Raw genomic sequence first — 22737 nt, 5'->3', positions numbered from 1 at the left:
CCATATACGTTTTACCTCTTGACTTCCATTTTTGATGTCTTCAATCCTAACAGGTTGTATTTCATCCCTAATATAGAACTGTACAACCCTGATGAAGCTGTAAAGGTGAAATGTTAGCTAAAATAAAAGGTTCTTTTATAATTTCTGGAGTATAAAGGTAATTTGTTTCTCTTCTTTTTATTAAAATATGCAAGCCCCTCTAGTTGGCATTACAAATTTTGATAATTAACAAGTCTATCACTCTTAAGAAACGTATGTCCTGAAATTTCCAAATTTCTTCATCTTTGAATATTCTCCATAGCTAATCAAGTTTCAGTAATTCACTTTATACCATAATCTTCCATTTCAGTTATGACTTTGAATGCTTCTATTTTGATCTTAACAAATGTTTTCTTTATTTACTTGTCTTTTTTCTTTTTTTAAATAAATAGCAGGGGACTTGGGAGTCCAACTGAGAATCTACTGCATTGTTTGGTAGTACAGAAAGCAAAATTATCTTGTTACATCATAATGTAGAAAATAAAAAGGCATAAAAGCTTTAATATAGGCAGAATAAACATAGTAGCTTTGTGAGTGTTAATGGACTGTATCTGTTGTTTAAGGTATGTTATTGTTATTTTGTCCTAGCAGTTGTGGACATTATACCTTAATGTTTTCTTTTTCATGTTTCAGGATTTATTTTGAGTTATTTTTTTACAAAGAAAAATCTAATACAACAGGAAGGAGTTAGGAAATTGTTTTATTAAACGTGAATGACATTTTCATTTGAGTTTCAAGGACGTTGAGAATCAGTATTGAATACTAAACAAATTAGAAACAACATAATACAACAGTTCCATGGCTTGTAATAGTGAAGAAACTCTCCAAAATCAAAATACAAATGTTTTAAATCCTCGTAAGCAAACAGCTAATAGTCTCACTTCTTCACCAAGTAATGTAAAAGCAGCATTTAGTTCACCTCTTGACAGACAAATAAATGACTATCTTGACCAGGAAGATAATGAGGAATTTCCTGAAGTTATGACAGGTTCATATGGGGAAATATCATTTGATCAAGAGCTAACATGTGATACAACCAAAATAGTGGCAGGACTTGATCATGATACATCTGTTTCTGATACTGGGAAAGAGGATTTTGTCACAAAAGACCAGCATGTGTCAAAAAGTAACTTTGCAGAAACTCGATCTAGGCCAACAAGTTTGATACTGGAAAGCACTCAGTTACCTGTTCTACATATGGAAAATGCAGATGTATATGAGAACAAACATACTGGAGATGAAGATCAAGAATATGATCGAGTTAATAGGTCTCAACAGACTTCTGAAGCACTGATTTTAAGTTTTGAAGATTCACCATCAATCAGCTCTGAAGAATTTGTATCATCTTGTGGACATCGTAGGACAGGAAGTGATACAAGTGGGTTATCAGAACTTCAAGGCATGTTAACCTTTGATGGTGACATGGTTTCATTTGTTGCAGATGATCTTCAGGAGAAGATTAGACTAAGCAGCCCAAACTCAAGAAGAGGTGAGCATTTCAGTTTTAACATTATGATATATCACAGTAGATCTTAATGGTTTAAGTTCATTCTTCTTCTAAGCGTTTCTGTCTTCTGTGTAAATAAAATACTCTAATTTATTATTCTTTCTCGTTCTTAATGGTTTATTTATTGGAGGTTGTCTGTATAGAACTAGTCAGCAAAAAGAAATGGATGTTGCTTTTCTGCTAAAATTGATGATGTATTACATATACACTGCACTAAACACTTGAGAAATGATTTCAGAACTCTGTGGCCTGGGGGGAAATCAAAACTTTGAATGTTCAGCATGCCAACCTTTATCAACAATTAAAGATTTGTGTAGTACAGTGACAACTTAAGGCCGTGATTTAGTATAATTAATAGCTTAGTAAATCCTTTACTAAAGGTTTGAAAAATTAATTGAATACTTATTATTAAGGTATGCTTATTTTTTAAGTTGTGAAAGTGTTGTAGCTATAATATTTATATATTACATATTTACCTCATTTCAAGACATTGTTTTTGACTTTAAGTTTATTTCAAAGTGAGAATTGTAATTGCATCCCAACACTAATGCAGTAGAATTGTGCTGTTGAATGTGGCCCTTATACAGAGACAAATTATTTATGAAGTAAATGCATGAAAGCCCTTTGCATTAAGGTGTAAATAAGACATATATCTGCCAAGAGATTATCAGCAACAAGTCATTTACAAGAGATGCTGCCAGGTTTTTATATGTGGACGAATGGGTAGGATTCTTTAGAGTAGGTGTTTGTGGAAATAGATTTCAACAATAAAGAAACACTACACTGTTTACTTGTTTTAAAATAATATACTTAAACAAATCAAATGTATATGCAAATTTTCAAAACATACTTATCTTTACTTACATATATTTTTCTCTACAAGAGGGTTTTTTCATCATCACGGACTTAGCTCCACTTATAGCTATTACACAACCTGCAAGGTTTTTTCTGCTGCCCATGTAACCATTGGTCTGATTCTTTCTTGCTTCTTCCTGTCTTTTATATCCTCTAGATTCCCCTTGGCAATATTTTTATTTTAATACTCTTTACTTGTATCAATGCATCCTCTATCCTGACACTGAATGTAAGCATATAATGTTATCACTTCTTCTCAACAAAGTATTTAGACATGGGTTTCTCTAAAAACTGCCATGATAGAAAGTCCTTAGATGCAATTTTTGTGTTTCCTAGTTGATTTCCTTTCAATAGTATTTTAACAAATCTTAAAAAAAAATCATTTGTTTCAACATGTGATTTTGAAGCATGAATTCTTGATTACTGTTTCCAGAATAGATGCTAATTGGATCTTTCTTATCTAGCATCCTTCAGCAGTTGGGGAGGGAGAGTCATTCTCATTTTAGGTTGTCAATGGTCTGATTTGTTGTGGGAAGGAGATATATATTTGGTCTCGAGATGTATTTTTTGGGATGTATTTTGGAGGAGGGGAGCAGTTTCTGAGGATGTTTATGCAAATGGCTTGCCTTTTCCAGCACTTTCATTTACTGGGTTAGTCTCTTGTGAGGCCAGTGTGGAGCAGTCACTTTCTACTTCATTCTTTCAATTAGTCTATAAGATTGTGAGTCTTTCCCTGGCTGCTTTTGAGTCTACTCTTTCTTTAATGGTGAAAATATTTGAGGGTGAATACTTAGTTCTTCCTCCTCCATCTCCTTGGTTGAGCACCACTGTTCCCCAAATGAAAGGCTTATTGCTCACTTAATTGGGTAGTGAAGATAAATGCTTATAACTTCAGACTCGATGAGTTCTATGTGGTGTTGTCTTTCAGGCTTCTTCCGGTGAAAAAGATTTGTCTGCTCCAGCATTCCTTATTTTTTTGGTGTCATTCCGGTGGTTTAGAAAACACATCACTGTGTGGCTAAAGGTTGGGATCCAACTTATGTATATGCCTGTGTCTATATATAATGTTATGGTCCATTTGTTCTATTCAACAACATTGGATATAGGGATCAAGACCACTTAATCCCAACCCCTACTTGTAGAATGCCAGCTATCTGGCCTGTAGTGGTGATCACTTATGTAAAATTCCAACCTTGATAGAGGTATTAAATTTGGAGTAAAGAGCATACCTGTTGAGGATGTAGTGTAGTTCTTCACTAGGGTACCAATCTTCTTTTGGTATAGCCATGATCTGTTTAAATACTTTCTTTATGGATGATGTCATCACTGGCATTTTTACTTCATTAATGTGAAATTCTAGATGTAAGTGTCAGCAGAAGTTAATATGTTTTTGAAGTTAACATTTTTCTAAATTGAAAATGTATTTCCAATAATATTTATTTCTTCTGACTCTCTCCTGCTCTTCTTTCTCACTAATAGATGGTGTTAGAGACAAACATTCTTTATAGGTGGCTATTTTGGGTAATCAAGTCTTTCAACAAATCTTTCTTTAGAATAAACCTGTACCACTTCAAAAGTTAACATGTACCCTTGGGTTTGCTCACAAGGGTCATAAAAATGCGTGATAGTTTTCAACTTTCAACATGAACCTTTCAAAAGTTTTTTATTGTAACTGCTGGACTAAAGGTCATATGATACAATACTCCTAATTTCCTGTAACTCAACATTCTCCTAAATCTCCAATTTATAGTTTTGTCATTACACAAAATGCTCATAATTGACATGAGGTTTTAGTTTGTCAACATTTTAAACAAGTTTTTATGCCATATGACTGCTCCAAGTTGTGGTGTGATGGATTTATAAAAGTTCAACAAAACTAGTAGAATGATCTTTTAATTTGTAACTTTTATTTATGAATTTGGATTTGGGTCGACATGGATATACACTAAGACATTATAGAATATCTTGTTTTATTAAAGTGTTTACTGGTGTACATTAAGATTTAAGTAATCAATGGTTGACTTCTTATTTTACAGCAATATCATATGTCCAATTTGTTCAAATAAAATGTTCATACCTTCACAAGAACTTCACCATGCTTGGCTGATGATGTAAGACGCTCAAAGTTGTAATCTTATTTTGTTTTTCTTCACACATACTATGTTTGTTTGATGGAAAAAGTGTAAAAAGGTGATTCATCTCATCAAACCATATTCCATTAATTTGGGGTCAAAAATGTTTAATTACAATTCTGAGATCTTGTTTTTTTATGTTATTAGAGCTACCTGAATAGTAGACCTGCCATGGTAACTTCCAGTGTGTGGTTTCCTTTATTATTTTAGGTATTTTGGGCATAGAAATCAGCTACAAGTTCACCTACAATCATATCTTTTTGGAAGTCTGATAGTAGTTTTGAGCTTCGTATTTTATAACCTTGTTTTGAAAAACAGTAACATGCTACTTGCATACAGACAAGTTTATTGATATAGATTATTTAATGTATAGTATAATAACTTACTAGATTTTTCTCCTATCTAAGAGATGCCAAAACTAAGAGATAAAAGACAAGATATTTTCAATATTTTATTCAAATTCTAGAGTTGTTTAAGGACAACATCAGAATTGGTTCAGCCAGAATTGAGTTTCTGTAATTAAGGCATATAGCAAAGACATACACTGTCTTCATGCTCAAACTTTTATTACTTTACATCCCCATGCATATGTGTAATGGTATCTGCAGGAATGTGGCCATTGGTTGGTACACATGTAATTGGTGCATTTAGAGATGTGAACCATATATCCACTGAGTTATTTTAAATATCTGGACATTATCAGAATGGAAAAAAGTTTACTATTGTTTAATATTACATCATGACATGCATCAGGTATTCATTCTAGTCAAAATATTCAGGTAAACCATCAGGTTGAAAAACATATAGTGAAGTCTGAATCATCATCACTCATGGCACTTAGCAAAACTTTACATGTTGAATGTTGATTTTTGCTTCTTTAAATATGGTAATTTCTCAAAATGCTTTAAATCACTATCATATGTGCAACTAACTTATAGTGACTGACTGCACTGACGTGCCAACTAGTGGACAAGTTTTAGTCCGCTTGATAAAAGTAATAAACAATAACCACCACTTACTGATAATCATAATGCATATCTTGGATACCACCAGATATACCCAGACTATTTTCTGTCAAGGAGAAGCTACAAAAACTCAATAGAACCTTCCCTAGCATGGTTGGAAATTTTTTCTAAGCAGTACACACACATTGCAGTGTTCAAAATCATTTTTTTATTGGCATCTTTGTGTAAATACAGCCAGAAGAAATGGTTTTGTATTCTCAAGACAGTTGGTATGGGTATTAAAACTTTAATTAAAATAAAGTACAGAACAACATTTTAACCTTTTTTGGTCTTGAGAGTACATTTTTACTTCAAGTGGGTTTTTTGTCATCATGAAGAAATGCTTTTGATTGTTTACAGCAATGCAGGATGCTTTGTGATGATCTTGAATTATTTGGAGAGCCTAAATTATTTCCTGCCTAATAGCATTTGGGACCACTAACTGCATAGACATCACATTTGTGTTGTCTACAGAGTAATATGACGCATTATCTTGTGTTCTTGATTACTTGATGACAAGAAACCCACTTGAAATAAAAATATTTCTCAGAATGGCTGATGTTCCTGACATCAGAGAAAAATAGCCAAAATTTGGAGAAAAACTTGCAACAAAACACAGCATTCCAGTAAACACCAAATTTATTCAAAAACCAGGTATACAAAACTGAAGACCACACTGTGTAAAAACTACACTGACAAACACCAACATAATTTATAAAATACAATGCAACAACTGCATGACTTCTATATTGGAGAAACAAGCAGAAAAATTGAAACTATATTCAAAGAACACAAAAAATAACCTTTGCATTTTCGAACACTACAAATCAAATAAACACAACCACAGATAACATCCAGATATTAAGTAGGGAAACAAATATAAACAAATGCAAAATGAAAGAAGCTCTACTTACACAGCAATGAAAACCAAAATTAAACTGATATAAAAGAACACCCTTATACCTGTACTAGTTAACTTAACATCCACCTGCAATGCCCCCTACAGTCCTTTATCCATTTATACTCTTGTCCGTAAGATGTCTCCATCAACAGTCACATTCAAACTTTCTCTTTCTTAATCTGAAGATGACCTAGGAAAGTCAAAACATTGTTCTCTCCTTATTAATAAAAGTGTAATACCCATACCATTCTGAAGCGTTTAATGTTCTGTACATGTACTCCATTTGCTAGTGAAATCATTGCCTGTGTAATTCACCATTGCTGGTGCTTAAATAGCTTTTACAGCTCCATGGTGTTTAGAACCAGGAAGTTTAAGAGATAGTTAAGCTCTGACTATTAGGTAGAGTAATTCATCTGCATTTTGTTTCTACTGTTAGAAACAACACAAATAGCCAGAATTTGATACAAACATTAATAAATTTACAACATAAGTATCTGTTTAAGAACATATGTTTAAGTTTAAGGACTTGTTTGTAAATAGTTATGATCTGTATACATATACTGTGTGTAATAATTGTGATGTGACTATTTTACACTAAAGCAAATCAATACAGATCACTTTGTGAAGACTAAAAGTCAGTTTTATATAATAAGTTATTGTAATATGAGTGCAGTGTGTGCTGCATCAGTGTAACTTCTGTATAATTAGACAGGTACAACTGAAAGTTCAGTATAATAAATATAATAAATCTCTGTAATGTTATGAGATTTGAGTCTAAACATTTACTTTTTTCTGTTAATTTATTGTCATTCTAGAATGATAAAGGCATAATTTATACTTGCTAATCTTTTATAGTAGTTATGAAATTAGTCAAATCAACTGCCTATTTAACACACACAGAGGCATGAGAAAAACTGCTTAACAAACCTTAAGACTTCATAAAAACATCTCATATTTTGCATATGAAAGAATTATAAATTTTACCACTAATCTGCCATATTTCATGAACACTATAACAAGTACAAAATGGTTGAGGTCAGTCCCAGGGGACTACTCGTGTTGAAAGAATTAACCAGGATAAATGTAAAAGGTTTCCAATTTTACTGTTATATATCATTACTTACATTACCGTTGTTCATTGTTACTCAAATTTGCTGCCTATACATGGATTTCCTCGACTATTTCAGCAAGTCAACAATTATTATAGTAGACGTTCTTACACATATGACTTTATTCTATCTACTCTTATACTGAGCTGAAATCATGACTGCTTATTCAGTATTTATTACCACTTCATATAGCACTACTTGATATAGCTATTGCTATTTATAAATAGTTAGTGTTAAAGTAGCAATTGTAAATGTAGTGAATAATTGGTGAGTTACACTAAGTGTGTTGCTGTTGTCTAATTTACATTCATTATTTGTCACCTTATTCTAGCAAACACTTGTTTACATCAAGTTGTTGAAAGATGTGCATATGTATTATGTAGACCTAACAAGATAAGTTGGTCACTGTATTTGTTTACAATACATTAATCTGTTTTATCTTAGAAAAACCATTATTCCATTCTGATGAGATTGCTCTGTTGTTATTTGTCTTTTGTTACATTATACAATGACAATGTACATCTTTACACTTACCAACCAACCAAGTACTACTCCACTTCATCAGTGACTTGCATCTTTACACCACCATCTCTGGGGACTGGACTCCAGATGAGTTTTTATCATATCAACTTAATGGAAATTATTTTGGCTTGTCCTCTTATTTGGTCACAGTATCCAGTCATCTTGTGATGATCCACTCAGAAAACTCCACAACTGTTACTTCAATCAAACACTTAGGAGGCATACACTTTCAGCATGCTTTTTTCTTGATTTTAAGTTCCTTTCTTGGGCCTAAATTCATTGTATTCACCTTAAAACATATAATGTCCCTGAGGTTTGAACCTGGTGGTAGATCTCTTGTTTTGATAGGATATCCCCCTCCCACTGATTGGCTATTTTGATCTTCCATAAGGTTTATTCTCTTTTGCATCTCCCAGATAGGAAGTTTTTCCTTAATTAAATCTAGTTGTACATTTTTCGTGTCAGAGTGTTTCACCTTTGTTCTTACCTTTGGCATTTGTCAGGATCCTTTCAAAATGTATGAGATTTTCCTGCAGAGTAATATTTTATTTCTCATTAATGTGGGCCTTTTGCACTCACCTTTTACCCAGTGGAAATGGGCTATATCTACCACCATTGGTCTTTTTGCCATTCTCTTCAATCAGGTCATCATACTCTTTCATGTCTTACTTCTTTCCTTTACCTGGCTTTTCAACAAGACCCTGTCTGTCTCAGACATTGCATATTTTGGTCTGTATTGTTCATGATCTTCTATCTTTGCTTCTTTTCCTTTGAACTTTTCTCACAGACCTCTGGAGTGCCTTTTTCATCCATTACATCCCTTGCCCTGTCCTTTTTCCTGGTTGGGACTTTTGTGTTGTTTGATGGGCTCTTATATGTCTTATGCCCTTGGATTTCCTGCTTCTTAAATTATTGTCTTTCAAACTAACTTTTATTTTTCTTGCTTGTGGTCATTATCACTTAGACATTCCTGCCTTGAACATCTGTATCTTAGGGACTGACTTGTGTTATTTCTTGATCATTCCTGTCTTCTGAAAACCTGGGTAAGTAATCATATATTTCTTTCTAGCTTTCTATTTTATTTCATCATTATCTGATCACTCTGATTCTGATCATTTTTTGTGCTCTCATCAGACTGTCTGTTACTTTTCCTCAGATTGCCTCTCTTTAATGGACTGTGCCATTGCTATTTTTATTATGGCAGACCTTCTCTCAAGCTTTGTTTCTTACCACTTATTTGGAGTTGCCATCTCATCCATCTCCCATTTTATTTTCTTAGCTAGTCTGACTATACACTCTCGTTGGTCCTCCCACCAGACATAGCATATCACAATCTCTATAGTCTCTTCTTGTTACTGAGCTGTAATAAAAATTTTATAAACTGGTATGTGGACTATAACTATCACATTCATCTTGCATAATATGCATCATAGGACATTTTTATGTGCCTCCTTGGTAAAAACCCTAGCAGTTGTGTGTAATTGTGGCATAGAGAGGTAGGTATCTATATGAAATACAATTTAAGGTAATGAAAATGTTAACTTTCCCATTTTTTAATGGCTGATACCTTCTGCACCAGACCCATCCTTAAATTAACAAATTTCCATATTAGGTCAGCTATAGTAACATTTTTTCTATAAGAGATAATACAAATAGCAGTGTTCTTCACATATATCAATTCATTATCAGAGTAATAATAGTATACACTGGTCAGAATGATAACATTTAAAGTGACTGATTCATTATTACATAAAAAAAAATATTTGGTAGCATCAGTGTCCACCAGAAGCTCATCTTTGCATTTTATGCACTTTTACTGCTAAGACTAAGGTATGCACAATCCAAGATGGACAGAACTGGTCACCACACTTTTGTTCACAAACTGCTGCACCCATCTGGTTTGATGACCAACACTAGTTTATCTGAAGAATTGGTAAACATAGTTTGGCCACTTCTGTTGTTGCTATTCTCTATCAGTTAGTTATAAAGAAACCTGTTTTCCTTTTTGCTGCTTGATTACATATAAACAATTTCCTTTTTATTGTTCAACTATCCTCCAATTAAAACAGAAGCAATGTTTTTCCTGTGCAGAAAATCATTTGCTGATACATAACTACTGTAGTGATGGTGTTGCCATGGTAATAGTTTGTGTGAACTTCTAAATTCCCACTGGTAGCCAGTTCTGCTGGATTACAGCCTTTGATATCATTTGTGACAGGGAAGCTGAGGGTTTGGTATTTTAAGCTCAATGAGCAATACTATTTCTGAAGAACTTTATTTGAGAAGTTTCAGACACTAAGTTCTGTTAATCATCTACTTTTTTTTTGGTAACTTTTTCTTGGCATGATCATATCAAATTGTGTTGCTAAATAAAATAAGCAGCTTATTTCAAGGACAAAATGTCTGTAACATCTTTGAAGCCATATAGATTCACTCAATAAACATATCAATAAAGATCTTTTTATGGCTTTTTAGTGTCATATTTGAATTAACTTATTAGGAAATACAGGTAATTCACATAAACAGCCAAGTGTTTATTTGTGAACTCACTGTTCTTGTGCTTTTATTTTGGCTCTATGGATAGCTTGCTTCATTGTGTCCTGAATTAAATTAGTGGGGCAGCTCATCCATGACTGTGCTGTAATCACCTTAACTGCTAATTGGTCAAGTACTGTACAGCATTGGGAGCTGAACCATACAAATTTGGCATCAGGTATTACATCTTTTTCCAAGTCCAGCCATTCCAAGCAATTACTTGAAATACTTTAGTATATATTTCATGTCCACTTGGTAGCATCCCTACTTAATTCAGGATGTATCTTGTGAATGTTGACTAATTTGTTTCATGTCATGACCATTGGACTTGACAGTGAATACATGTCTCCGTTTGACTTTTAAGCCATATATGATATTTGATGAAGCCTATCAGTTCATTCTGTACCTTTAAACTTGAATATTCAACGAAGTGAATAGGTTTTATGTTTGATAAACAGAATAAAATGTTACAGTTTTGTACTTATGATCTGGAAGTTCTGAAGGTTTTTATCCATGCCAGTGGTCACTGGTTTCCTGATAATAAAATTTGTCACTTCCCTTGATGGTCTTCATTGTGCAGAGACACTTTGAGCCCTCCTCTGGCCATTAGCAATTCCATCCAGTGATATAGGATTTGTTTTTACTGCTTGGTAACATGCTTTTAGTTTCCCCAAAAGGTGGCCAAAGGCCTCCTGGAGGGTTTATCTGTTTTTATCACTTGTTTGTTGATTGTTTGTCTGGCCAGATGGTTAGGGTACTCAACTTGTAATCTGAGGGTCATAGGTTCAAATCCCCATCACATCAAATATGTTTACTCTTTCAGTCATGGGGGTGTTATAGTGTAAAGAGACATAAAAAAACCAACTGAAATAAAACAAAGGTCTGAAAATGTGATATAGTTAAAAATCCTGAATGAACACCTTCTACTTTAGATTATAAAAGTTATGTCCACATTCTCAGCCTGGCTTTAGGTAAAGAATATTGTATGTTAGTCAAGGTCTCCTATGCTTCTGATATAGCAGTTTTCTCGTTTTCTTAACTGTAGTTTATGGGAGCTAGTGATCAACAGACTAGGTCACTAATGGTTACCACTTTTGAATTATTTATGGATCATTGAAATTAGACTTAAATATGTGAATGTATTCCACAGGGTTCCAAAAAGTATTCTGTTTCAAGAGTGATTAAAACTAAGTTTTTGCTTACAAGTCCATATATTATGATGTGTTGTAGCCTACAAAGTAAATAATTCTTCTGATGACTAATTGCATGTGCACATTTTATTTTCATCAAAATGGTACAAATTACAATACTAAGTGTCCCTTATGTGGTGATCTTTTATGTTTACTGAGTGACAGTTTGTTTGTGAATTTCGTGCAAAGCTACATGAGCACTATGTGCACTAGCTGCCCCTAATTTAGCAGTGTAAGACTAGAGGAAGGCAGCTAGTCATCACCACCCACTGCCAACTGTTGAACAACTTTTTTACCAACAAATAGTGGAATTGACCATAACATTACAAGTACTTGTAATCTTGAAAAACAGTTTTTACTGTTATGCAATAAAGTTCAGATTCTTTGGTGCAAAGAAAGTAAAAGCTGAAAACAGAAGACCATTTTACTTGAAATCTTCAAAAACAATCCCTTATCATCATACCAAAATTTAATTTCAACATAGTCTGGTATTCTCAGGTAAATCTGATCCATTGGTATCTTATTTGAGGCTGCAGTAAAGGAGGAATAGAAAGTTAGTATGCAGAATATGAATAAGTCAGTTTCAACCAAAAATAAATTGAGATTGAATGTGTTTGGTTCAATCTCACTGTTTACTAATGAGACTAGCTTCTTGTATCTTTCAAGCAGAAGATGACTATGCTCCACAAGAGTAAGTCAGAATCTGAAATAAGAGCAATAGTGATTAAAATGAGGTTAGTATTTACTTGTACTGTTTGAGTTTGCAGTAAGTATTAGCATTTCATTACACACTTTCTTGTACATCATCGCTAATGAGATCTTTTAATATCATAAATGTATGATCTTAGTTGTAATGATATTTATACCAGCTGTTTATGCTGCATCAAATCTTATGGTATGTAATGATTAATCTGGTGAAAAGAGCTCTGGTTAATATGTAAAAACATCAATACTATATCATGGAAGGGATGATAATAATTGAAATTACACATTTAATTTTTTTTTAGTATAACTGTATGTGGCTTTAATCAGTGTTAATTTAAATGACTACATTAAACAAAATAATGCTAAAACATGTTTTGTAGTTTTTTAAGTGACTACTTAATGCTTGTGGGTTTTATAACTTTGTTGCTTGTGATTGAATCATTAGCTGAACCAGTAATAGAAATCATAGACCTTTACTTATGCTTCATTATTCATGTTACCTGGATGATTACAGGAAGTTGAAAATCCCCAGTACAATATTAATTTTAAATTATTACTGATATTATACACATAAATGTAAAACAGTCAGCTTGATCAAGAATTTAGCTCAGGTCTGTAGATAATATTATGCTGATATAAATGGCATTTATGATTTTAGAAATTCAAATTGTTTATCAATTTTTTTACATACAAATATAAATAATACATCTTTAGAAATGTTGAGAAGATTATCAAAGTTTCATTTTCATAAATATGCATTAGCTTCCCATTTTATTTTCAAAAGCACAATATAATTAATCAAGTGCATTTAGCTCAGTTAAATTATATTTCACAAAATGTTCAAATGAAGTAACACAGAGGCATTGCTAGATGTCTAAAAGTCTTGGAGCTTGGGCTCATAGGCAAGAGAATTTCCAATATGGTATGTTACCTTTCCTGAATTATATAGCTATTCTCATTCAATGCTGTCCTCTGCATTCAAATATTTTTTCACATGCCGCAAGCCTTGCACTCCCATGCACCCCACATCATGCTACAACCTTCAAAGAGAAGTGCAACTCACCCTTCTAATAGATGTGACTACCTCTATTTGATTTTCTCAAATTATCACCTCTTGTTAAGTAGTTCTATGGTCATGACATGTTTTGACTTTGCCTTGATTGTGCATTTTTCTCTTCAGTATTATGATATAAAGTTAAAAGATCATATAATTTTGATCTTGACAATCCTCTCTATTTATCCCAGACACAGTTTTTCCACCTCTGTCTTACTTTTAAGACTCTCCATCAGTGCTTGTACACCATGCACGTTTTTTTCTAAAGCACTCCATCAATGATCTAAGGGATTGTTTTGGGAAGCCTTCTCCCTCTTTATGTCTGTGCTAGTACTATTGTCTTCCTTAGCTCTGTCTCTTCAAACTTTTTTTTTTTTTGCTGTTACGATCTTTTAGAGGGATGCAGTTCTGTTCCATGTTCATTTACTTTCCACTTATCTTTAGGACTTGCAGATGGCTTTTTTTCTCCAATTATCCAATTCTGAGTATATTCCTGAAACTTTGGAATTATATGTGGAGTCTGTAAAGCAACATTCAACCCTTTTGTCTCACCCTTGGTCTTTGCAATTCTCTGTGATCAATATGTCCTGCCTAATTCAACTTCACTGTTTCACAATGGAGTTCTTTTCTTACACTAAGGTGTGGTTTCTCTATTTCTTTATGGGTGATCGAAGTAGACACTTTGAATTACTGTCTGCATATTTTATATTTCTTTAAGGTGCAAATGCTATCTTTAGTTTGTCCTACAAGGTTATGTACTGGTTATGTGTACTCAGAAATGGAGTCTTCACGTCACACTTGTTCTTTTTATGCATGAAGTTGCTCTAGTGGGTTTGATTATCATTTTGGAGAAGTCCTCTACCCAATATCTTTTCACTTGAGGGGTCTTTTTCAACTTCCACCTCAGCCAAGCTTAATCTTCTCATTGACTCCATTTGATGGAACTTTCAGTTTTCTAGCCCCTTGTTACTCTCTTTCTTACCGTTTGCAAGATTTTATCGCTTTTGGTGATCTGTCCTTCTTCAGAATCATTTATCTCCTCAGGCCAAGTACCTGTGTGGTCTTTTAAGAAGACTGCACAACCAATGAAATCTTGCTTGGGATCTCTTGGATTCTACCATTACCATTCCTCTTGTTGATGCATTCAGCTAGGATTGGTTACATTTATCTGTACATTTATTCTCCCATCTATCTTTTTTCTTGTGGGTGATATAGATCATCAATGCCACTCCATGTCAGATTCTTCTGAATGCTCCTTACAGGCCAGCACAACCTTGATTTCCTAAAGTATTTCCTACTGTGACAGTTGCCTCTTTCTCTCACTCCATCTCTTCTATGTCAACCTCTGTCACTGGTATTTCATCCCATCCTTTCCACCTTCTGTCTTCACAGCTGGTATTTATCAGTGTCTTGGCAAAGAGATTGTATTTCTTTTATTTTAGTTCATTGCTTTCACTCTTCTTTAATGGCACTTTATCAGCATAAAGTTATTGGCCTTTGAGTAGCAGTTTTTGCCCCTTCTTGACTCACCATTCATTCCTCTTGTTACAGATTTATTCACTTGGATGTTCAGTCATTGAACTTTGATCTTGTCCATAACTGGATATCAAGTAGTTTTATCTGCTGTATCTTCTGTTTTTCCTGGTACCATTTTGTGTTCACCTACTTTTTCTTGTGTTCTTTCTAGATTTGTAGATTTCCTTGTTGAGTGGTATCAAGTACTTCACTGCCTTACTCTACCTCTGTTTGAACCTTTATCTTACTTTCCTTTGTGACCTGCTTTTTACTGGCAGTAACCTGTGAGTGTCATTGATCTGATATACTTGCCATCAACATCTCATGCACTCCATACCATTCCACTTATTCTGCTTCATCAAGCTCAATTTTTCATTCCCAATACTTGGGCAACTTGTGAAGGTAATTCTTTCTTCTTGCTGATTTCCCTTATTTCTATCTTTCACCTTTATTTTGTATCAGGTCTGGATAGGCTTCTATGGTTCTTATGTACTTTTTGTTATGTTGCTTACATTGTTTCCTTCCATGGTTTTTGTTTCGGCCTTTTCATTTCCTGGCACCCTCTGTATGTGGCCTTTCTTGTTTGCTAAGCAATTGGGTTTGGCTTATTCCTCCTTGTCTCTTTTTTTTCCCTAAAATCTATTCCAGGTTGCATCACATCAGATCAGGCATCTTACCATTTTTCTAGTATTTTGCTTCTGTTGTCCATTGGGAAAACTTCAAGCAGGCATGTAACTACTACTCATACAGTTCTCTCCTGCTATTTGCATTGGATAGCTTTTCTTCCTCATCAGGGCATCATTTTTGAACTGTCCATACTTCACATTATGATTGGGTAAATTATCATTTTTATGTACATTTTAATTTCTTTCAGAGGCATATCCCTTTCTTTGTCATCATGTAATAACTGTGTGATGTGTGTTTTCTGTCCAGGTTTACTTAATGCATAACAAATATGCACTGTGCAGCCATGATGCCATCATAAAATACAGTATTTACATAGCCATTAATACACACTGTTGAGATGGGCTGTTCTACATTATTGCTGGTAGGTTTTCTCTTGTGATATGTTTACTTCATTATTATGCCTCTTTTAAACCTAACAAATCCATGAACATATGTGGGTAAAGCAGAAGGGGATAGCTGCCATTCCTTTGATTGGATAAAGTTTGGGTATGCTGCTTTTCAAAATGGGTTTTTCTTGCAACATCTGTTGCATTGTTTTTGTCTTGGATTTCCTCTGGGCTCTTTGACACATTTTATCCCCCTTGTTCTTGTGGAATATGGGAGGTTTTGCCACTTTCCATTTCTGAGCTGCTGAGGTGGTGGACCATGAAGTTTTTCTCTTGAATGTGGTCAACTGCTAATAACTAAATATACAACACCTATTCAGTGAAAGTACAGAGTAGGGCAGTGGTGTTCTGCTGGTGTAGATGACACTGGTCCTCCATCTCTGTATGGTGGGCTCCAAGGGTTGATGTTGCATTCAACTTCTGTGACTGTCTTGAGGGTGTGGTTGTATACCATGTAAAGCTGCAGTTCACGTCCATGCAGTGTTTAATGATGTGCCCCAATGCTGTATAGTCGTGTCTGAAGGGATGAGGTTGCACATACACAAAACTAAATGCACTCTCTCTGGGTGGTGAGCTTTGAAGATTGATGTTATGTTTAGTTTCTGTGACTATCCAGAGGTTGAGGTTGCATGTATCATTTATATAGGCAATCCACTTGCAATCTCCATGCTGTCCAGAATATGTTAAAGAACCACAGGATCACTGACTCAGCTCGTTAAAATTATCACATCATCCAAAAAATTTACTAATAATATTCTCGATAATAGTCCTATACCACCTTTTCTACTTCAAAGCAGAAAACCACACCAAAAACAATTCCCTTTCCCACCCTAGCCAGCCTCTACCTGCTTTCAAAAACAATAAGCAGCCATGATTAATCCTTCCCCACCAGCAAGTCAATTCCACCTACCTAGATAATCCCAACCTCAAACCAAACTGAAACATGAAAAACCAAAGATTTATCAACTTTTACTACAGCTTACACTTTGTTGCTCAGTCCACACAGATAAAGCCTTACCAAAGGAAAAAAGGCACCCTGAAAGTTCCACTCACATCTCATAATTACCAACAGACTGTAGATTACACTTGACTTTATTGACCTCTCACCTCTGATTTCTCCCAATGCCTGTTTCTGTCCTGTCTATCATACACCACTGCTACCCACAAGAACGTTCAATGAATCATAATTGCCCCTCACTTATCCCTACAATATTCAAATCAGTCACTCCTTCTTTCTTCTGTGATAATGGAGATCAACCCAAACTTGCCACAAGCCAAAAACTTTTCTTTAGCAGATTTCATCTAAAAAGCTATGCACCTTTTTGTATGAAAATCCCATGGCAATTCTAAATCATGTAGATCATTGCAGAACTCTCCTTTATTCCCGTGTTACAATGTTGGAAAAATTTCTCTCGCGCTGTTAAATCTTTCAAGAATCAGGCACTGGTCAGGTAGTCAGGTAGACTTTACAGTATTTAATCAGTGAATGTGGGCTTTCTTGGCATTGGGCACACCTTTTCTGTTTCACTTTTTATTCTAGGCATTGGAATTTTAGAACAACCACTGCCCTGAAGGACCATAAGTTCTTCAGAGGCCTTTTTTTTTTTTTTAAAGAATTTCACTTTACATATTACAATATCTGAGACATCAAGAGTGTTGTAAAGAGTAGCTTTAAGCTTTTGAGTACCTTGGAAATCTTCTGAGGCAAAGCCTTAGAAGACTTCATGCTAAAAGAACAGTCACTGTTGAAAATAATGATGAGATGTGATGGTACCCATAACTTCACAGTGCTATCCAATGCTATATGGTCCTGTCCTAGATGATGATGTGCAAGTCAACTAATAAATATGTTCCATCTTTGTAAGGTTGGCTCTGAGGGTTGTTATTGTCTGATCTCTATGACTATCTGGAGGGTGTAGTTTCATATGACTTGTAGGAGCAGTCTACTTCTGTGCATTGGTATCCAGAAGTTCATATTGTACTCCAGTGCTATATGATACTGTGCAAGAAAATTATGTTGCTTTTTTAGTTGAGCTGTGATACTGCAATTCAGCTCTTTGACTTGGATTGCTTGTCTTATCATCACATGGATGTCAGCTCCCAGTGATTCGGACTGGTGTTAGATTTAGAGCAGGACCAATTAGCATAAGTTTTCACACGAGTTGCTTGTGTTTCTCCTATTCTTCACTCAATTTGCCTCGTGATCATACAAAACAAAGGGTATAATGCTGAAGTAGGTAGTAGTTCTTCCTCTGGTGCTCCATCTCAAGGAGTTTTTATGGACTGAGGTTGCTGTGATGTGGTGGGGGGTGCCTTTTGGATTGATTTTGAATATGATGTGACATCCCACAGAGGCACATCTGTTTCTATCATGATTTAGATGTCAAGTTCATGTATGTCTGGGTAGTTGTAGATGGATACACGTGTTCATTTCATAGATCAGTTTGCACCATATATACTTCCATTCTAGTAAAGTTGAGGACCCTCCTCCTATCATGGATTGATGTTTATATTCCTAATACTGCTTGGTTTGGTCTACTTGACTTGTTGTTTATGATTCATCATGTCCTAACCACTCTACACCTTGGAGCATATCCATTTTTGCTTTTTCCTACATTAGTGTCTGTATATGATTTATCTAAATTTTCTTCAGTGGGTTTGAGATTATGATATATGATGTGGATTCCAATTCATCATTTTCTGTTCCTTTTTGTTGTGCTTCTCCATTTTTTGCAAGTGTCTGTGACACCTCTTTTTTACACTGGGTGAAGTAGCTTTATATATGAGTAGAGGTAATGCATTGTATTGGAAGTTATGATTTTCCTGTACAGAAAATATAATTATGAAAGGTACTTACCTCCTTTCATGCTTCCCAACTGTCCTCTTCACTGAAAACCTGTGATTTCTTTACTGCTTATACTTGAAGTGATAATTCAGTAGAATTGAATAGAGGGAAATGCATGCATCAGGAGGATGTGTTTCATCATAATTTATATGCAAAATGTAGTTGAACCATAATAAATGTGGGGCTTTGTGGGTGTAAGTCACAGGTGTGTGGCATGAAAAAATATTTTGTACATAGAGGGCAGCACTGAACAAGAATGGCTATAGCAGTACCTATTGAAAATATATTTTCAGTATATAAAAATTGTAATTTTTGGTGTTTCATGATGATATCATTCATGGCTGTTGGATTATTCAAGATACCAATTGTAGGTTTCAGGTACAAGCCCTATGTGCCAGTGCCTAGCAATGCTTCTGAATTAACCTGAGCTTACTATATATATTGTTCTCTTTAGATATGCCATCTTTTTCAGGGTCCAGATCATCAACTCCAAGTTTGTATCGGCAGGCTTTGACCCCTCAAGTTCCCCTGCTAGATCCTGGAGCCCTTGCAGATCTGGAAATTCAGGCACAGAAAGTAGCTTCCTGTCTAGACAATATGTTGGAAAATCTCAGTGGCACCCTTCATAGTGTATGATAGATTTAGTTAACATACAGGATTTTGTTGTAATAGTTCACTGTGGAAATATGCCTTCTGTTTAAGTCTGTTGGTCAAGATTTTAATGTATAAGGTATTTCAGAGTTGAAGAGAGCATGTGTATTTGAATTGTTTTACACCTTTGTTAATCAGTAGTGTGATGAATAGTTATTTTACCATAAAATACTGTTTATGTGTATAATGAACTGATACATTTGTAATATTGGAATTAAAAAAAAAATAGTTTTGTTGACTGTATGATCAAGTGGTGGTTACCTGGTTTACCAATTTCTAAAATATATAAATAGTTCATTATAAAGAGAACATTTTAGTGTAATAAGATCATGAATATAACACCTTTAAATAAGAATGAAGCCACATGTACTTATCTATAAAGCTTTTCCAAATAAAATTCTCTGTTGGACTTTGGCCGTTTTCCTTCCACAAGGATTGGAAGGAGGAAGTTGTACTAACTGGCCTACACATTGGTCACAGTTTTTTAACTCATTGCTTTCTTTTATCTGGGACTGATGCATCACTGTGTTGTCTGTGTGACATTTTAGTCACAATAAGCCAATTTCACTGTCTTATCATTGTTATGACTCAACAATGGCACCATTTTAAACATGTTTTGTCCCAAGGTTTATCCATAACGTTAGACATTGTCCACCTTACAAATGTTTTTTTAGTTTTTTTAAAGGCCATTATCCTTTTTAATCCAATTTAAATTTATAATTTATAAATTAGACAGTTTTTTATATGCTGCCTTTTTAAGAATTAAAGTACAACTAGTTTGGTATGAAATTAGAAAATGGCTGTATGTCAATACCTCAAAACCAGGACTGGAAAGGCCAACTTCAAGTGAGCAATGGTGGTTTTTGGACTTACCTGTTAGTCTTCCTGGCGAGTTATGATAATTACAATTATGCTACATAAAGTCCATTACAACTTGTATTACTGTAATTTCTCTCTTACTGCTGTAAGCTAGATATATAGAAATTTGATTTAATGCTATTTATGTTTTAATTCAAAAATGAAACTTTATTTTGTTTTACCTTGATTCCTTTTTATGAATTGTAATTATTTTAATTTTAACTTTTTATCAGATGTTTGGCACAGGTAGCCTAGTTGCTTTGTGCCATAAAATGCAAAACCAACCAATTAACCTTTAAGTACTGTCAGAGGGCTTCACTTGTCAATTTTTTCTTTCCTTCTCCTTTATGTCCCACTTCCACATCTTTCTTTTCTCTAAGGGTTATTGTTTGTTGTCAGCATCTGTCTGGGACAGTGTTGGACGTATTAGTGTTGTTGAATTTATTTTTCATTTTTCTTTGAGATTTTATTCATATCTGTTTATAGTTCCCAAGAAAATATGGGATTGGCATCCAGTATAGATTTTTGACACCTCATTTCTGCACTCTCCCTTTTGGCCTGCTAAGTTTGCCAGGTAGTCAAAGCTTTTGCTTGACATATTCATCTCTTGAGACTGACATTTCTCCATTATATAAATAACTGGCTTGATTTGACTCTGTCCCAACAAGCCTCCTATGACTATACTTTCCTTCTCCAGCAGAATTCAGTGTGTCTGAGCTAGATGATCAAGATGGAAAAGTCGCATCTCACCCATCCTCAGTATTTTATTCATTTGGGTGTATTTTTAAAATCACATCTTAGCAAAATTCAGCCTTGTCTTCATTTGAGGGACATGGAGTAATTAACTTTCCATCCTATATCCTCTCCTCTCATTGTGTGGGAGTTTCTTTCTCTTTAGAGTACTTCTGCTTCTTTTGAATCCCTTGTCTCCTAGGTTCCTGCTCATATGTATTATCTTCAATGAATTCTGAATGATTAGTGGAACTTTGCTTAGGATCCCTTGTCTTCCATCACTCACCTTTCTCCTTTCTTGTTCATTGACATCTCCTGATGGCTCAACAAAACCTGCACCATCTCTTGTCTGTATCTCCACGTATTTACAGGTATGCTCTTGTTAGTTCAGGAGTGTTTTCTTCATTTTGAAAAGATTTTAGGTTAACGGGTCTATGGTGAATCAGTCCTTCATACCAAGTTTATAGAAATTTTAATGGTACATCGAGCATTGTATGATTTTATTATAACTTTATAGTTTTCCTGTATATCAATTGCTAGGGGGGCAATCAGTTTCACTCTCTATTTTTTCCACACTCAAAGCCTGTTCTTTACTGTATGTCTAGTAGCTAGTCATATTCTGGGTGTCCTGAATCTTGTCACAAATGGTCTCGCTGGGTCCAACAAGATATTTCTTACAGAATGATTGTTCAGTCTTCTAGTGTTCAAGTGGCTGTGCTCTTGTCTGGGCACTTCGTTTATAGGTACATTATTTACTACCTATCTCAACACCATTTTCTTTTTTGATTTGTTGTTCTTCATCCATCAGCTTTAGCTATAGTTGATGCATTAAGTCAGTACTGTACCATTTTCTTTCTCTGTGTTTAACTGCTTATTAGTCTTTTATTCTTATGCTTTCCCTCATTCAAGACACTGTGATAAGTTTTCCTAGTAGTTCTATATTGGTCAGCACAGTTGTGGCTTCCTCTCTTGAATCTTTTCCAATCTTCTCATCATTGTCTTCTACCTCTGGCATGCTCCCTATTCCTTCAGTGCCACTAATCTCTCTTCCATCTGGAAGACTTCCTTCTTTCTTGTTCTGTTCTTCTTTCACTCTCTTCTTGTCATCCAACAAAAATGGCACATATTCTGTAATGATCTCTGTATCATACTTTCTCCCTTTCACATCCTTCCATTTTTCTGAATTTTTTTTACCATTATTCATCCAAGGTTTATTGCTATTGGCTATTACAGGCTACAGGGCAGCATTTTCTGATATTTTCAAATTTCCTGTTATCTTCGTATATTCTTATTTCCTATTTTTTTCTTTTTTATTTCCTTTTTGCTAACTTCTTCCTTGTTACCCTGCTGCCCTTCCTGATTGAGACCTGAATGTTGTTCTTCTTTCTCTTACCTTTTCTCCCTTTGACACTTTTACCTATTGTTCCTTGTATAACCTTTCATTTTAAACCTATTTCTTGCTATGCTTTACTTGTGACTGTTAAAAATCCATTGTGGATTTAGTTGCTGC

General features: G+C 34.6%; 1 protein-coding gene across 17 annotated transcripts in view; it reads left to right on the top strand.

Annotated features, from left to right (window-relative positions):
• Positions 1–22737, top strand: part of BORCS6 (BLOC-1 related complex subunit 6) — an 80609-nt gene that overhangs the window by 27408 nt on the left and 30464 nt on the right. For all 17 annotated transcript variants that reach the window (XR_013030753.1, XR_013030751.1, XR_013030750.1 and 14 more), the window contains 2 exons: positions 673–1528; positions 19459–19616. Coding sequence is in view for 12 of the 17 variants with exons in the window: in XM_076511519.1 (XP_076367634.1) it covers positions 838–1528; positions 19459–19616 (849 nt within the window). In the remaining 5 variants the exon portion in view is untranslated. The remainder of the gene's footprint in view (positions 1–672; positions 1529–19458; positions 19617–22737) is intronic.

The sequence above is a fragment of the Tachypleus tridentatus genome, chromosome 7, assembly GCF_004210375.1.
Source record: "Tachypleus tridentatus isolate NWPU-2018 chromosome 7, ASM421037v1, whole genome shotgun sequence".
Lineage (NCBI taxonomy): Eukaryota > Metazoa > Arthropoda > Merostomata > Xiphosura > Limulidae > Tachypleus > Tachypleus tridentatus.
The sequence above is the reverse complement of the archived record's forward strand: the minus strand, read 5'-3'. Positions and strand labels throughout refer to the sequence as shown.